General features: G+C 42.6%; 2 protein-coding genes and 1 long non-coding RNA gene across 5 annotated transcripts; 1 reads left to right on the top strand and 2 right to left on the bottom strand.

Moving 5' to 3' along the window:
• Nucleotides 1-612: 612 nt before the first annotated feature.
• LOC123148279 (uncharacterized) lies at nt 613-3,938 on the top strand. Of its 2 annotated transcripts, none has more exons than XR_006473718.1 (7): nt 613-1,175; nt 1,427-1,475; nt 1,654-1,811; nt 1,891-2,172; nt 2,409-2,530; nt 2,918-3,025; nt 3,532-3,938. It is a non-coding gene; the product is annotated as an uncharacterized lncRNA (long non-coding RNA). The 2 variants fall into 2 exon arrangements; XR_006473719.1 differs by having other exon boundaries at nt 2,409-2,513.
• Nucleotides 3,939-5,356: 1,418 nt separating this feature from the next.
• Nucleotides 5,357-10,745, bottom strand: LOC101290615 (novel plant SNARE 11). Its single transcript, XM_044567659.1, has 10 exons — nt 10,366-10,745; nt 10,027-10,119; nt 9,548-9,641; nt 9,410-9,447; nt 9,132-9,220; nt 8,844-8,923; nt 6,661-6,717; nt 6,466-6,558; nt 6,313-6,387; nt 5,357-5,726 (listed from the first exon to the last, which is right to left on the bottom strand). The coding sequence occupies exons 1-10, from the start codon at nt 10,437-10,439 to the stop codon at nt 5,634-5,636; spliced, it is 786 nt and encodes a 261-aa protein (XP_044423594.1). The 5' UTR covers nt 10,440-10,745; the 3' UTR covers nt 5,357-5,633.
• A 2,293-nt stretch (nt 10,746-13,038) lies between these two features.
• Nucleotides 13,039-15,920, bottom strand: LOC123148280 (uncharacterized). 2 transcript variants are annotated; one of them, XM_044567661.1, is made up of 5 exons: nt 15,819-15,920; nt 15,491-15,722; nt 14,349-14,493; nt 13,669-13,762; nt 13,039-13,541 (listed from the first exon to the last, which is right to left on the bottom strand). In XM_044567661.1, the coding sequence occupies exons 1-5, from the start codon at nt 15,838-15,840 to the stop codon at nt 13,219-13,221; spliced, it is 816 nt and encodes a 271-aa protein (XP_044423596.1). In that variant the 5' UTR covers nt 15,841-15,920; the 3' UTR covers nt 13,039-13,218. The 2 variants fall into 2 exon arrangements, with proteins under 2 accessions (XP_044423596.1, XP_044423595.1); XM_044567660.1 differs by having other exon boundaries at nt 15,491-15,893.
• Between the last annotated feature and the right edge of the window lie 950 nt (nt 15,921-16,870).

Here is a 16,870-nt window from a genome sequence, read left to right on the forward strand (position 1 = left end):
TCGCAACCTCTATCTCAGCCAGAGCCAAGTCACCGTCAGAATGCACATTGCAGACCCCACCTCTTGACCACGGTGCTCTCTTCTTGGCGACAAGTATGAATGCGGTTGCACCGGCAGCAAGACCCCTCTCGTCGATGGCCATTACTATAATCTAGTGCAAAGATGCTCCGTTGGATATCTATACTACTATTAAAAGAGCAAACATAAACTCCTCTAAAGTCACACAACAAATTGTACACGGAATAATCAGGACTTTCTGATTAAATTAACTTAGACATATCCTACCGTCCATATTATGTCATCTATACTACTATTAAAAGAGCAAACATAAACTCCTCTAAAGCCACACAACAAACTGTACACGGGATAATCTGGACCTTCTGATTAAATTAACTTAAACATATCCTACCGTCCATATTATGTCAATGGTTAGCGAAATAGATCAACATCTCAGATTAAATATTTTGCCAAGCAGACGCTATCGTCTGCCAATTCTCCGCGCTCCGCATCCTTCGATCCCGCGGCCCACCTGCCTGATTTATGGAACAAAATTAGTGCGTGATCTCCCTCGCTCGCATGATTCCCTTAATTATGGAAACAACCAAAGATTTTTCTCGTTTCTCTCCACTTCTGTCTCCCAAAAATAACTGCTCCCTCCCCTCGCCCGCTCACCTCTCCCCATGGCCGCGTCGTGTCCACCGCCGCCCCCACGCGACGCAGGCGGGGATCTCCTCCCAAGTTCCCCTCTTCTCCCTCTTCACCATCCCACACGATAAGCGGGCAGCAGAGGACGAAAATGGCGACCACCATCTCTCTCCTCTCCCTCGCCCCGCTCCGACTCACCCACCGCTGCCTCCTCTCCCTCACCCCCGGCAGGCCTCACGTTTCCATACGCTCGCCTCGAAGGACGCAGCCGCCTCAACCGTCTCCGGGCCCGGAGTGGGCGCGAGGAGTAGGCTGCTCTTGGTGCTCGACCGGGCGCTCATGGACGAGGAGCAAGACTGCCGCGAGTGCGCCCAGGTGCAGCACAAGGGCATCGAGGCGGACATCCTGCTGCTTTCTCCACCCCCTCGCCGTCGCCTCTCCGGAACTTCCTCTAGCCTGGGGACATCCTGCTGTTGTCTCCACCCCGTCCAGTCTTCGTCCGGCCTTCTTATCTCCTCCCTCTCTTTGAGGTATGCATGAGCAGCTAGATGGGTTGTTTCTTCTCATCCACTGCGGCCTCAATTCTCTTTCTTTTTAAACCAAATCGATCAATTCGAGTAGGGTAGGGATGGGGCCTTCACACGATTTCTATGCCAGATCCGCCCCTGGGTGTATTGTCCATGGTAGGACCATGCATGTTGTTGTGTTCCTTGATTCCATCTTCTGGATGATATGTGTATGATTGGTTCGCTGTCTTATCTTGCGTGGTTGCAAATTTCAGGGATCTTTTACAATGGATGATGCGTGATAGCTTGGTGCTTTTTATTATGGTAATACTAATAATTACTACTATGCATCTGAATACCCTCATGCGTACAATTGTTGTATGTTTCAGGAAAATATCAACTATTGATTTCCTCCTGATTAGCAACTCCATTGATGTGTTATATGTATTATCATCAATTCGTCATTTTGATAGATAGATTATAACACCGCTGCTCTTTGTAGATTTTGAATGAAGGAGAGAAGTTGAACCATTGGGAAGAGAAAAGCGGCCGCTAGGCCACCCCCTAGGAAGTGGATGGACAAACTCGATACGGTCTTTTCCTGCCCATTCTGCAATCATGGGAGCAGCGCTGAATGCCGGATGATAGTACCATCTTCATGTATTTTTACTATTAGTTGGTTGATACTAGACGGTTATCTATCCATTCAAAATTGTGACTGGCCTTCATTTTTCTTCAGTGATACGAAGAACCTGATTAGTGAGGCTAATTGTCAAATCTGCCAGGAAAGCTTCAGCACCACTGCAAAGAAGTTCAACCTACCACATTATTTTCTTGTTAATGTATTTTAATTAAGCTATCTTATCTTAAGTGAATTATTCTGCCGAGGGTCAAGAACATGGCAGTGTAGCGACATGGCCGGTGGCTTGCTGCTGTTGCGAGTGGGCTACCTAGAAGATGAACATGAAGAATATGGTGCCAGCAATGGCAAAGGGGAAGGTAGGGAGTGGTAAAGTGAAAGGTTAGTTTGAGGCTCCTTTTGAATTTCTATATTTGTGTACATTAGCAGAGGAAAATGATAGTGTGCCACTCTGAAACGATAGTGTGATATTAGTGGTCTTTTCATGCCGTAAATTGCAGATTTGACAAGACACTTCGGCTTAATTTTTTTATTGTTATCTTAGTACTATTTTCATGCTGTAAATTTCAGATTTGACAAGGCACTTTGGCTTAATATTTTTTATGGTTGTATTTCAGAGAAATATTGAGGTGTGAAGTTAGTATACGAGATATAGATGCTCCACAACATGTGTATTGTTGCGTAACTCTTGGCTCTCTACATCAGCCTTCAATCACATGAAGGTACACCCCGGTGCTGGGTATGTACATAAACTAAGTGCAAACGTGTAATCTATATGTATTCTTTTCAATGCTAATTTGATATTTGGCTTTACAAACTAACCTTGCAATTTAGTTAGAAACGATAAAGTTATTCAGAAATCCCTTGAAACATTCTCCAGCAAAATCAAATGAAGGGCATTGAAGTTCCTTTTTAATACGAGCCTCAAACTTATTGTATTCTGAAATCTGAATATGTTCCCATTGTTGCATCATTTAGCTATTCTTTATTACCTCATCCAGTAATGTTTCTTTTGTGCTTTCACTGAAAGAAAATAGTTTTTATAGCTTATCTATGTACTACTTATTAAAGTTTGATGGATTATGGTTGGAATGTGATGCTTATCTGCTCATTTTATTTTTTACAGTTTGTGATCACATCAGATTTGAGGTGTATTTATAACAATCACATAAATGGAAGGTTGCAGGACGATTTTGGAAATGTCAATGGCGTTAACAAAGACATCGGACAAGAGGTAAACACTTATCTATGTTTACCCTCTACTATTAGATTATACTGTTGAAATTGATTTTGCGACACAAATATGGTCAGTAGAATCTCACCTTATATTTGTTGATATCATGTGTTGCACACTGGTCTATATGTATCGGCTCCCCTATCCATCTCGGTAGGGTATGCTCTTCTAATTATTATGATGATTTCCACATGTAGTAATGCTACTCTCAATGTTTTTTTGCGTAACAATCTGACTATTTTGTATTGAAAACTTCGTAGTGGTTCTTCCAGTTAAGTTGAGCTTAAGACGTGGTGATTCTGGTTTGAAATTTCCTAAATGCATTTTCCAATCCAAAATTTCTTTTTCCAGATATGGACTCTTTTGCTAAGAAATAGGCCAATCTGCATTCAAAGTTAAATAAAATATATGGCCTTCTGTTGATAGATGGAATTACACACTGATGGATTGTGGTTTTTATTTTACTTATAGAAATAGCGAAACTGAATATTCTGTTTGCAACACAGCTATCATATATTCTAATTCAGACACAAGTGATGATACAACAATGCTCTTCGCCAAATTCTAATTCAGGCGAGCATAGCTTAGCTTGGGACCATGCCCGTGCAACAGTTATTGTCATCTTCATGCCCCATATAAGTTGCTTCTGTCATGCATAGAAGACAAAGACGCCATCAACAGCAGCGACACACATAGTGAGGTCATTGCCTGACAGGATTTTGCTTTGAGCTGCTTGGAGACATCCAGCGTCGTTGTATTCCTGCTTTATTGCCCTGTTTTTACACTGAAAATCTGAACATATGTAGTTGATTTCCAATATTCGATCGTACTGCAATATTTTTTGACTTGGTTATTTGTACATAGTACAAGCTTGAATATTGAAAAAAAAATTGTGCATTACTTTGTATGTGCATTTGCACACATGCATATGATAATTCACGTCAGATTTGTTATGTGCTCTGTTTGCCACCAAAGTTAAGTGCACCTCCTTATTTTCAGATTACGATTTGAAGTCTTGTTTGAATAGCCCTATTTGTATTTGGTGGATTGTATCTATATACCATGTTAACAATAGATGTAACCTCATTTATTTTCACATTAATATTAAATGCCTCTTCAGTATATCAAAACGATCTTTCTCTATGAGGAGCCTGCAGTTTGTGATGTTGAAATTTTTCTTTGGGCAAATACACTACATAAAAAACATTCTATGCTGAGCACCCTGCAAAGGCAGATATGTACTCGGCATAGTATTTGTTCAGTGTAAAACTCTATGAAGTGCACTTGGCATACACCTAGCATGGTGTTTACTGAATGTATTTATTGGTTTTTGAAAGGAATCTTAAGATTCTTATGTTCAACTATAATTTATCTCCAAAAGCTCATTCTAGAATACTTATATATAGATTCCCATTTATGAACATTTTTTTAAAAATTGTACTAGGACATGGATTTTAAATTTTGGGTACTTTGAGCATATTCACATTTATATTTGATGAGGGACATGTGCGTGCACGTGCATGGTTACTAGTAGAAGAAAATCAGTCAAAGATGAGGAGCTCGGAGAGGCGGTCCGGTCCGTGTTTGTTTCCAACGGCGGAGCAAACCAACAAACAAGCGTGCCAACCAGGTGAAAGAAACCTGTGAGCTGCCAGCCTTTGGCAATCTTGTTAGACCATATCACTCATCCGTCGGAATTGATCCGTACGGTAGGGTTTTTTCTTTTCCGAACGTGCGCGCGTTAGGTTTCTCGTAGCAACGCACGGGCACTGTGCCGATGGTGGTGGTGGTGGGGAGTCAGTCACGGTGATCAAGTGGGCGGGCGGGGAGACTACGCAGCCCGCGTTCCGACGAGGACAACGACCGAGCTGCCGATCCCCATTCGCGCTAATCCGACGGGCAGAGGCCATCGGAGCATGCCATGCACGGCGACGAGATCAACGCTCTTGTTTCTCAAGGGTTGGCGGGTTGCCGCTTTCTCCTCGCCGTGCCCATTGTTTATTCTGAATCTTTGCGCTAAACGATTTTCTAATTTAGCGAGTCCTTTTCAGGTTATAGTAGAAGAGAGCGTACATGGTGCACCATCTGGAGCTAGTGCAGAAGGGCGTTGAAAACACCATGGATGAGCTGATCTTTTGACGGCTGCTCGACACCTTTTGACTGGAAAGGGGGCGAAAATCGGGCAGCTTGAACCGGGAAAAAGGCGGCCTCAGGTGCCATGAAATTCCTTGCAAGACCAAAGGCTCAAAGCGGCCCATCCACGATTCTTCAAGCTGCCCCGCAAGAGATTGACTACCCACTACACATAAGTAACAGCACAACCTGGAACTGTTATTTGCAAAACTCAAGTATGTGTGTATCACTGCCATGATTCCAGATTGTCTGTGTAAAGTATACAGATGTCAATGTTTTCACAGGGAACATACGGTCCTTGCCAGAAACAAACCTGCCTGCTTGTCAAAAGAATAACAACATACAATTCTACAGTGGTTTGGCAAGCTTCGGTTTTACAAGTTTACAACAGTTTGCGCGGCATGATTCAAGGAACTTCCAAGCGACCGCACACGGCGCCTCATCAGGGTATTTTACACTTGTGTTGTGTGGATGCTCACTTGCCCTCTGCAATGGACAACAGCCTTCTGCCGACCGGTGGAGCGAGCCCGGGGAGGTCAGGAATGTCCTTGTTGTGTGGGTTCACAATCTGCAATGAAATCATCAGAAGGGCACTGTAAAACCAGAACGTGGTGAACATAAAAGACACATTAATGTAATACTACAAGTTAGTTATCGGTTTTTTCATGTCCACAAATGTTCGATGCACTCCCCACTAAGGCAGTGTAACAGAATTCTGAAAGCACGTAAATATCGATGCACCAACAGCTGTCTGGCTGTCTATGTGCATGAACAGTGAACTAGTGTTCGGATATATTTTAGTCCACAAAGAACTGTCATGGAATACATGATATGGGCAGTTTTCCCAATTAATGGGTAAATCAGCAAATTAATGGTTGCCTGATCTTTATCTTCTAGCCATGTGGTCTTTACGTTTAGTGAGCTAGTGTGGAAGCATCTGATCCACGCCACCAAACAGCACAGTGATTGCTTGAGGAAGGGTGCATTCCCACCAACTTCTGTAAACCTCACATCAAACCAAAAGGCCAATAGGCAAGGAAGTAGCCAAATCGAGTTATGTATAGTTTCCAACATATTTATCCTACTTGGCTGGGTGTGTGTGTAATACACCAAGTAATGTGACTAAGTAGGTCACTCAAGAAGCTAGCACTCACCTTAACAATTATTACAGCTATGACTCCAGCGACAATGAGAAAAAGCAATCCCATGATGCAGCGGTCAGTTGCAACCTGCATCATTTAAAGTGGAAATAAATAACAATTGAGTTGACAGCGAAAACGTAAGGATTTCCAGAGAGAAGTACTTACCTGCCTACCAATTTCTTTCACCAATTTTGATGCCTTTTTCATGGAGAAATGAATGGAATCCAGCTCATTAACAACCCTGCTCATTTGCTCTGTCTGGTAAGAAATAGCCAAAAGTTAACCCTGGTATGTTGTGTCCCTCTTAGACAGCATAATACAATGACAGGCTGCTTCTGAGAATCAGAAAGAATGTCTTGCCTGTGCTTTGAGAGCAGCTGCAGTTTCTGTACCCACATTGATCGTCTCTTGGACAGTCTACAAAAGATAACACGAAATCAGTATGTGGGAGCAATAATAAAGCATTGAAGCACATTATTATGAAAGCAAGAGCACTGCAATTTGTGTAAGAACTTGAGGTTCTGCCCCAACAAATTGTATATTTATCAGTTAAAGGCTTAAAACAACTAAAAAATACAAATGGTAAGGACTTGGGCAATAGTCTCATGCCCACACTTAGAACAGAAATATCCAATGTGTGACCAAGCATTTGCTTATAACTTGTCTGTATTGAGATGAATATCTGACTGCACGGGGAAACAAACTTGCAACTGAAACCTATATGAGCACTTGCAAGAAGAGAAGGACAGATAAAGAGGAGCAAGCCCAACCACCATATCGTAATAAGTCAGCCCAACCACCTAGTTGTACAACCAGGAACAACATTTTTATAAGATCAAACATTCAAACAACAACACAATAGTTCTTTTTGTGAGCAGAAACTTCAAACATTTTCCATAAATGGGTTTTCCTTGGGAGATGCCCCGCAAGTCAGTTATAGGTCATACCAACAGAAATAAGTTTTGGATATACACGAGGGAAAACAAAGTACACGTGCATAGATTTCTACAAACAGTTATAACAAATAAATGCAAGAAAAGCAGAGAATCATTTACACATTTCTTACAAAGATATCAACTTGCTCCAAGAAAGTAAAATTAGCACAATTAAACATATACTGTACGATAAACTCATTTGCAATAAAGAAGAATCTATCAAACATGGCATCATGCACATAGAATAAAAATAATGATGCAGATGAAACACAAAGACAAACAACTTCCAGTCTAAAAAGAACGGACACGCCAGATATTGCCGAACTATCGTTCTGATACGGCGAGGTATGGGGATACATGAATTTTGCAGTATCCTCGAAGTTCGAATTAAGAAAAAAGAAAAAAAGACGGGGATATGCCGCGACACGTTTGGGATGCACCCTGGCCCAGAAAACAGCCTCGGCCGATTGGCTAACCCTATTTTGCAGGGTTTCCCGCACGCCCTCGGCATAAGAAAGAGGTGCTCCCTACCTCCCAAGTCACAGAGAAGGCGTCGCCACCTCCTGGACTCGTCGCCGCCACTGCCTGGATTCGACCGGCAACCGTCCCCTCCAGCACCAGCACCAGCAGTCTCTCCTCGCAGCCGCACATAACCCAGCAGCCTCTCCTCATTCTTCAACCTCTTCCACTTTTAATCTTCAGATTTATTCTACTAAGCTATTGGATCTGGATGCTTGCTGCTCTTTGCTTGTGCTGCTGCTGTTCTGTTTGCTATCCATATTATGCTGTTGTTGCCCGCTTGTGCTGCTGCTGCTGCTAGCCTGCTACTGGAAGCCCTGCTCAGCTGCTCTATTTGAATGCTTGTGCTGCTGCTGCTTGCCTGAATATATAGTCGAATAAGTGCTTTTGCAGTAATGCTTGTGCTGTTGTAATGTTGTTCAATGTCCATTGTTCAATCTCGAATCTGCTTGCTTGTTGATTGGAATTGATTAGTTGTTGTTGGCCTGACAGGTACACCAAATGGGGCAGTATTCTCTATTCTGATCTCTTTCTCTTTAATTTTCAGTCTTAACTCTATATTACATGGCATATTTTTATTTTATTTTATATATACTCGCCGTATCCCTGAATGGCTGTTTTTGGAAAATGCCGTATCCCGTATCTCCGTATGCGTATCCCAGTCTTTCCGTCCCTGTGTCTGTGCTTTTTAATTTCCAATAAATTAAGGTACATGCAAACAACCAAGCCAAATACCAAAATAATATGGCCGTACTGTATAGACAGAGTAATTCACTCAAGCCAAACATCAAAATAATATGGCAATACTTTATACACAGAGATGTGAGTGGTTCACTACATTTCCTTATATAAACAAATTATGGCATAGGGTCAATGACGCCTGACAAGAATATATAAGAGTTTCCATATTTGATAGCTCATAATGAAAAACGAATGGTTGACTATTAAATTGCACACATAATCCAACAGAAGGTTATTTTATGAAATATTAATGTGTAACTCAAATTTACAGCCCCAACATGAACACATACCAACAAGGCTGAACTACTGGACCCACCACGAAAAGGTACACTGCAGGAGAAAGCTAACCTGTTTAGATCGTGCGAGAGCTTGATCAGTCTCATCCATTAGATTGTCTCCATGCTGCATTAGCTGCTGGTTTGACATATCTACAGAAGAAAAAACATGCTGAGAACAATAATCTGTCTAAGAGATATACAAATCCACACTGGACATGTCAAAGACGTTTATTTTCTTTCAGTGCATTTGTCAACCATTTTCAGCGTAGAAAAGAAGGAATATTTGTAGTCCTTGAGCCCGAAAGGAATGATGCTATCACATCATTTCGCTTACTGGGACTGGAATATTGCTACTTACTTGATGCTAACAGGACATTTTCTTCACCAAAGGCATCTTCACCACTTGGGGCATCAAAAAGATCAACTCGCTTATTTTCACTTGCATGTCTGAAATCCAAACAATATTTATATGATCACGAGATGTTACCAGAACTGATGAAACATATTCCTTCAAGTTTATGAGTGATTATAATGCACAAATTAAATTAGAAACACAGGACAAGTCCTTGTGGGCGTGTATGCAGAAGTCGGCTACAATACAAGCCAAATGACATTACGAGATAGGTAAAAACTCACTGTTTCTTCAGAGCAACATAAGAGTTCAATTCCTTGATCTGCGAAATAGGACAAAATCAGGCTTATTAAAAGTTGAAGAATCACAATAGCAAGGTTTATAAATAAATTATTGGGACCAATGAGTTTCCATGGCAGTACCAGCGACTGCTTTCTCTCGTTCAGAAATTTAGCAGTGTTGGGATCAACACTGCCTGCCTCATCTTTGACAACTCGTTCGAAGTCTTTGATAAGCCTATAAAGGACACGGAAATAAGCAAAATGACTACTGTCAACTGTTATGACTTACAAGGAGTCAAGGAAGCTCATGCAACATCAAAATTCAGTAAACCAGCTATCTTTTTGTCTTAGAAGCTACTAGTTAATCACATGGATAAGATCTCAAAGCAGGCGTTGCCAGTAGTATGCACTGCATCGTACTATTTGGTACTATAAGATAGTGAAACAATTGCAGTGGCAAATGGATAAGTTAACATGAGCCAAACAGGGGCCACATATACACTCTTGCCAAATGTAGCATTCATACTTATCAAGTTCAAACACTGCCGTTTTACTACCAAGTATATGTGTGCCAACTGTCTGTATACAGTATTATACAGAGGAAAAGAAGGAAGGAATACCTTTTGCAATCTCGCATCTTGTCAGTGAGCTCTTCGAGCTGCCTGCTCCGGCGGTTGGCATCCTTGATCTTGTCGAGCTTCTGGAACCCATTTCTGCAGAAAAATCAACCAAAGCATCAATCCACCAATCAATTCACCCCATTTCTTAGTCGCATTATACTACTACCATTTCTGCGGAGACTACAACAAACACACGCGCTTCTCTACGGGCAACAATCCGATCTCCATACGCGAAATCAACAGCAGCACCGAGGAGATCTACCGCGCACTTCATCGAAGCATGACAAAATTCAAACATATAGAGAAAAAAAGAGAGAGAAGGGAATCAGTCGAGCTTACTGCAATGCGCGGAAGATGTCGGCGATCTGCCCGTCGATCTCGGCGAGCTCCTCGTTGACCGACGCCAAATCCATCCCCTCCCCCGGGAATCTAGTAGCCCCGCGGAGGGACCCGGGAATCCGACTAAAAATGGATCCTCGGGGAGGGACCAACCCAGCCTAGCCCAAACCCAACCAAACCCCACGCGGCGGCCGGATCGACGGGGCCCCGGTCAGCGCAGATGCTGCGGGGACAACTACCGGGCGCGAGGCGCGAGTTCGGGGGGAGGGATCGATCCCCAAGCGCGTGCGGTGGTGCCGGCGGTGGTGGACGCGGCGCTCTTGGTCTGGCCTGTTTGTCTGGCCTCGCTCTTTTTTCTTTTTTTTGGCTTCGCTTTTGCTTTACGGGTTCGGTATCTTCCTCGTTGGATTCGACCTTTTTTCCGGTGGAACCACCGCGGCGCGTGTCCGTCTGATGTGCATCCGACGCCCCTCATCATGACAATAACAAACATTTAAAATTACGTATGTTCTTTTAATCAAATGGATGAGAATTGGTGATGTGAATTCGGTCGTGCTTGACTTGACAATGTCCTAGGAGGATGAACGTGCATGTTTGTTGGGATGTACCGATCCAACCTAGCATGAGCCCACATGGAGGTTTACACGAAATTCAGCCATTTCATTGACATAAAAAAAGAGTTGAATAGGTACACATGACAAGTTAGCAAAGACTAGCTTTACATTTTTTAATGTTATTTTTCAATTGAAATGATCTTTTATATTGTATTTGTTATTTTTCATCCGTATGGAACTTTTATAAGCTTGGTGAAATTTCTAACCATGAGATTCTAACACCCACTATTCATTTATCATCTTCGATAGCAGCACCAACCTCTGTTTTGTGTGTGGCGTCACCTATTACAAATCATCTTAACTAGTTAGTGTTTTGAGTTCTCGTGCTTCAGTACCATGAGTTCGACAAGAATATGTCTTGGTGGCGTGGAGTGGCGGTGCCAGCCCGCTCGTAGAGCCTGTGGAAAGTACGGATATACCTTAGCCCACGGGCATTAATTTCAACGGCGATTCTTGGGGAGAGCTCGGACAGCTGCCTGGAGTCGCTGGGAAGGTGTCTTCGCCGTTGGAGGTGTGGAAGCTATAAGCAAGCACATAGTTGAGTATTTTAAGTCCATGCCCACGAGGTTTATCCAGGGTTTTTGAATAATTTATGGCATGTTCATGTAAGTGTGCATATATATATATATATATATATATATATATATATAAATGATATTGCTTTTTATTGTGAGAATAGTAATAAAGAGAATCAAATCGTGTGAGGTGTGTTTGGCAACAAAATGTGATAGTTTTGTGTGTTGTGTCCATGATCTACTTGATAGTAGGGGGTATCCTTAGTAGCATGATCATTAGTACGTTAGCGAGGGCGTGTGAGACGGTCTTGTAGCGAAGGTGGGTGTACACACGACAAGAGTGACCCAATGATGTTTCTTTAATAAGTTCGACTGGCCCGATGGAATGCTACCTAGTCCCATGTTAGGACGGTATTAGGTGGGGCAGGGGATCTCGATGTCGTGGCCGTTGTGCCTGAGTCAATGGTGCGGTGGATGCCCTCTCTGGATCCCTTCTATACTTTATACCTCTATAAGGGATCCTTATGGAGCTTGACATTTGGGAACCTTATGAAACTCCCCTTTGTCCTCAAAGTTGCCCCGGGAGTTTTGGAGCTACACCAAATTTTTAGATTTTTTGGATTTTGGGAAAACACTGATGAGAGTCGGATTTTAGCATCCAGAATCAACCCCCTTGAGAGTCAGATGAAATCACAGGAGGAGGCTCTCGTGCTCCGCAACCGTGGCCACCAAAAATCAGAGGGGGAATCCTTCTCCCACCTAGGGAAAAGGTCAAGGAAGGAGGAGGGAGGCTTTATCTCCCTCCCTTCTGGCGATGTAAGAACGCCGCCGAAGGAATCGTCATCATTGACATCTCCTCCAATGACTTCACCATCATCTCCATCACTATCTTATGTCTTTGACTAGAGACTTCAACATCCATAAACCTCTGTAATCCATAACGACTTTTCGACCACCGTTTTACAAGCTTCTAGGTCTAGCGTCATCGGAGGGCGTTTGAAGGTGTTTCTCTTACGGATCTCGTGGGATTCGATTTGATGTTGGTCTTCCATGGATCTCCATGAATCTAGTCTTCGTTTGCATGTTTACAGGTTGGATCCTTCGATTCACATTTATTTTCTTCGACGGCAGTTGGTGTTATAGTGCATTGGTTTTATAGAGCCTTAGCACGACAACTTCCAAAGGTCTATTACAACAAATTCTGCCTGACTTTGATGAGGGAGTTTTTCCTCGAATTATATCGGAAGTTTTTCCTTGAAAGAAAAACATGTCTTTTTTTGGCTAGAAAAAAACATGTCTTTTTAATTTGGAAGGCTATCATTGGTTTTTGTGGGAGATAATGTGTTAGAAGTTGAGTCGTGTTGCTCCATGACAAAGAAGACCTCGGCACCCTTAAAAATTAAGTGCATTTCCCAATTTATAAAAGAAAGCTTTTTAAGGGGTTATACTACTTAATATATGGCCTATGGCCTTTTCAAAAGAAAAAAAATTATCACACCTCTAAACACAGATAAAATATCCATGCTACAGCGTAGCATTACCAATTAACCAGGAGCATAACATGTCTTTATTAAACTGGTCTCAACACTCGGAAGTTTTAACTGACACAGTACGGCAGGAGACACACGCTGTACAATACATCCATAGTTCTTCATAACACGAGTTATTTTCGACAGATTTAAGTCCCAATAGGCATCAAGGGCGTTTGAACTTGTAGTATATGTTCATGCCCTCTTGAACAGAACAACTAGGATGACCGCCATGGCAAGAGCCACGAAAGATCCGCCAGCCGCCATCTCCGCGAACGAAGGCTTTTTAGAGGATGAGCCCGGTCCGGCCTCAGCTTCTGCCGGGTTGTGGAACAGGTCTTGGAAGAAGTTGGTTATGTTGTCAACCATCTCCATCATCGTCTTCTTCGCATTGTCCACAAAGTCCGACAAAGGCGAGGCAGTGGGAAGTGCATATTCTGGGGATGCCTCTTCAAATTTCTCCGGTGACTCTACTGAGTCACTAGAGTCGGTGCCCTCAGGAAAAGTATTGACCAGAGCTGTATCACAAGAGAAGATAGTAATGGTCATACATACAATTCCCACAGAAAAATAATGGCGGTACAGTTCACGAGAAACAATAAACCCAAGATGTAACTTTTGAGATTAGGACAAGGTGAAACATACTTTGCTGGTGACTCTTGTAAAATTCCATAACCCTCTCGTTCTTCAACACCGCGTCCCACACATTTTTATCTGATGCAAGCGAGGCAACAACGCTCTGGAGATCAAAATAAAAAACGTAAGTGAAAGAAACGGAATATCAGAACTGAGAACTGGCTCAGCTCAACTAAATCTCATTGTGCTACATATAATTAATTACTTGACATAAATTATCTAATGAGTGTCGTACTTCTGAAAACTATGCAACCAAAAGATGAAAATAATTTGTTAACACTGTGAACTAAATGTTGATATGCTACATACAAATTCACCTGACACTAAATATCTAATGACAAGGTGCCATGCTTTCGGGAAATGACGCAACTAAAAAGATGGAAATTCATTCCATACAAATATCATTAACACTATACTACAACACACTCATATACAAACTAAATGTACATAACATACCAAAATTATCAAAGGAAACATCATAAAGCAACAATAACAAGCTATAAATTGATTGATGACTAACACAGAATGATGTCAACACAACAAATCGGTGCATTCAATTTGCCCAAGTGTCTCTTTTCAAAAGCAACTTCACTAATATTTTGTGCATATACAAAGCCAACAACAGAGAAACAACAGTGCAATCCGTATAGATGATAGTAACAACTGATTGAAGCAATGCAGTTACAGACCTGTGCCTCTGGGCTTGATTTTAACAATGTAAAAGCCTGCACTACATGTCCCGGCATAGCAGGAATTAATGCATCGGCTCCCAGCTTGCTAAGCTCTTGATCATGTTCCTTAACAACTTCTACTGGAGTCTCTTTAAAATAAACCCTACAAACAATCATTTTGTAGGGCTTCAGAACATTTGGATATAATAACATAATATGTAGATGAAGAAAAAGGCAATACGTGCAAATGCAACAAATTCTAAAACATAAAGGTAGCAAAAACTTGAATGCAAACAAACACAACATTTGTACTTGATGCACAGAGGGTTTTCTCCTGCAATATACAAGAGAACTGAAGGGACAGAGTTGTACAGATGTGACGATATCATAGCCTGTTCAAGGTTAGCTTGTTGAATGAACAAACATGAATTGGTCAACTGGAGTAACGTACAGGGAACAAACTGGAGTCGCCTTCATTTATTTACTACTCCCTCTGTAAAGGGATAGAAGAACGTTTAGATCACTAAGTGATCTAAACGGTCTTATATTTCTTTACCGAGGGAGTACTCACTAATATATTGGGGAAGTGATGTCTTGAGTTCTTAGTGATAACTGAAGAATGGAGTAACAAATTTAAAACACAAACGGTCCTTCAAACTTCCTGACATATTTATTTTCCTTTTGACAGTGATAAAACTAGTTCTGATTTGATACTTCTAGAGTGAAAATTGAACAATCCCCTCAACTGCACCATAATTGACCCATCACATACAAGGTGAACATAAATTTCACGTCGTAGAAGAATTATTCTCTTTATTGTGAAGTACTGAAGTAGATACAGTTACAGTGTAGGCGTTGGAAACAACAGCTCTTGGTGTAAGCACTTTCTAACTTGGTACAGTGTTTAATTTTCCTTATATAAGCATCCCTATAAGCGCCCAGGCAAATTTAAGCAGTATAAGAATCGAAAACCTAACCCTCACAGACCAATTTGATACCATCAAATCAGAACGGGCATATTATCAAGAGAGCATAAAGCTTCTTAATATTCCAGACCATCGCCCAAAGCAATCAGAATAAATCAACTGTGCCGAAGAAAACCCAGAGAGCAATTCGATCTCCAATTCGAAAAATCCCGAGAAGAAATGCATCCAAGTCACCTGTCAATAGCCTCCCGGAGCTCGGCGGTGGCCTCCTCGGCCTCCTCCCGCGAGGGCGGGGCGAAGACCAGCCTGGGCCCCCCGACCACGGCCACGTCGGCCTCGGACGCCGACTCGGACCTCCAGTCCGCGAACTCCCAGTCGTCCACCTCCCAGGACGCCCACTGCGACCCGGCCGGCGCCACCGGCGGGATCTCCCCGGCCGCGGACAGCAGCGGCGCCGCCGCGGCGGCCTCGGCCGCGGGGGCCGTGGCGAAGGACGGGGCGACGTTGCGGAAGCGGCCCGCCGCCGCCGCGGCGCCCCCGGCGAGGCCGACCTTCGCGGCGGTGCGCATGACGCCTCCTCCCATGGCTGATGGCTCTCTCCTCTTTCGGTGGCGTCTCGCCTCGCCTCTCCTCTGCGCTCTCCCCCTTCCGTTTCTACCGTCCGAAAAAATCGGGGGGCAATTGCAAAAGAGACCTTGTGGTTTTCTAAGCTGCCTCGTGTAAGGCTTTCCTCTTGTTAGACAGGTGCAGGATGATGTGTGTGGAATAGAATATTGTTTGGGGTGTTTCGTGCGAGTATGCTGTGAACGGAGGGAGGCGGTAGGGTGAGAAAGTGGATAAGAACAGAGCTCCTCTCAGATTAAAAAAAAACAGAGCTTGACTTCGATACGAAGTTATCCATACGCGGATGACACGCGGGGCCACGTGTAAGAGACTGCCGACCTTTTCTTGTCCTTTTCCTCTTCACTGCTCGTTTGATTCACTCAATCAAAGATTCGCATATTCATACGATTTTTCTTTTTTTTACGTTAACGAGCGCTCCTTCGGGAGCCTCGCAACGATCAGCGTCACTTGGCGTGCTCTCAGTCATTCGCCGCGTGTCGTGCTCTGGACGTTTCCTTCGAATTTTATTTTTTTATTTTTCCAGACGCGTTTTCGGCTTTTTAAACGGGGTTTTTTCGGGGTTTTTTCGACATTTTGGTTTTTCTCCGGTCTTCCTTAGCTTTTTGATAAAAAAGTTTGAAAAAAATTTGCATGGAAAAAACATGTTTTCTTTCTTTTTCTTTCGCGAAAGTCACGGTTTTTTTTTCATGAGATGTGATAACCCACAAGTACAGGGGATCACAATAGTTTTCGAGGATAGAGTATTCAACCCAAATTTATTGATTCGACACAAGGAGAGTCAAAGATTATTCTCAAGTATTAGCAGCTGAGTTGTCAATTTAACCACACTGAAAACTTAATATTTGCAGCAAAGTGTTTAGTAGCAAAGTAATATGATAGTGGTGATAACGGTAGCAAAAGATAACGGTAGTAAAAGCAATGTTTTTGGTATTTTGTAGTGATGATAGTAATAGCAACGGGAAAATAAATAAGCGAAGAACAATATGTGGA

This window comes from Triticum aestivum, chromosome 7A (assembly GCF_018294505.1).
Source record: "Triticum aestivum cultivar Chinese Spring chromosome 7A, IWGSC CS RefSeq v2.1, whole genome shotgun sequence".
Lineage (NCBI taxonomy): Eukaryota > Viridiplantae > Streptophyta > Magnoliopsida > Poales > Poaceae > Triticum > Triticum aestivum.

Bases quoted from the DNA above. Each gene is read 5' to 3' on its own strand.
- LOC101290615 (XM_044567659.1), bottom strand. From the start codon at position 10,439: ATGGATTTGGCGTCGGTCAACGAGGAGCTCGCCGAGATCGACGGGCAG. The intron at 6,718-8,843 runs GTTAGCTTTCTC...TATCTTTTGTAG, and splicing joins CTCTCGCACGATCTAAACAG to ACTGTCCAAGAGACGATCAA. The intron at 5,727-6,312 runs GTGAGTGCTAGC...ATTTCATTGCAG, and splicing joins TAGCTGTAATAATTGTTAAG to ATTGTGAACCCACACAACAA.
- LOC123148280 (XM_044567660.1), bottom strand. From the start codon at position 15,840: ATGGGAGGAGGCGTCATGCGCACCGCCGCGAAGGTCGGCCTCGCCGGG. The intron at 14,494-15,490 runs GTGACTTGGATG...GATTGTTTGTAG, and splicing joins CTCCGGGAGGCTATTGACAG to GGTTTATTTTAAAGAGACTC. The intron at 13,763-14,348 runs GTCTGTAACTGC...TTTGATCTCCAG, and splicing joins AATCAAGCCCAGAGGCACAG to AGCGTTGTTGCCTCGCTTGC.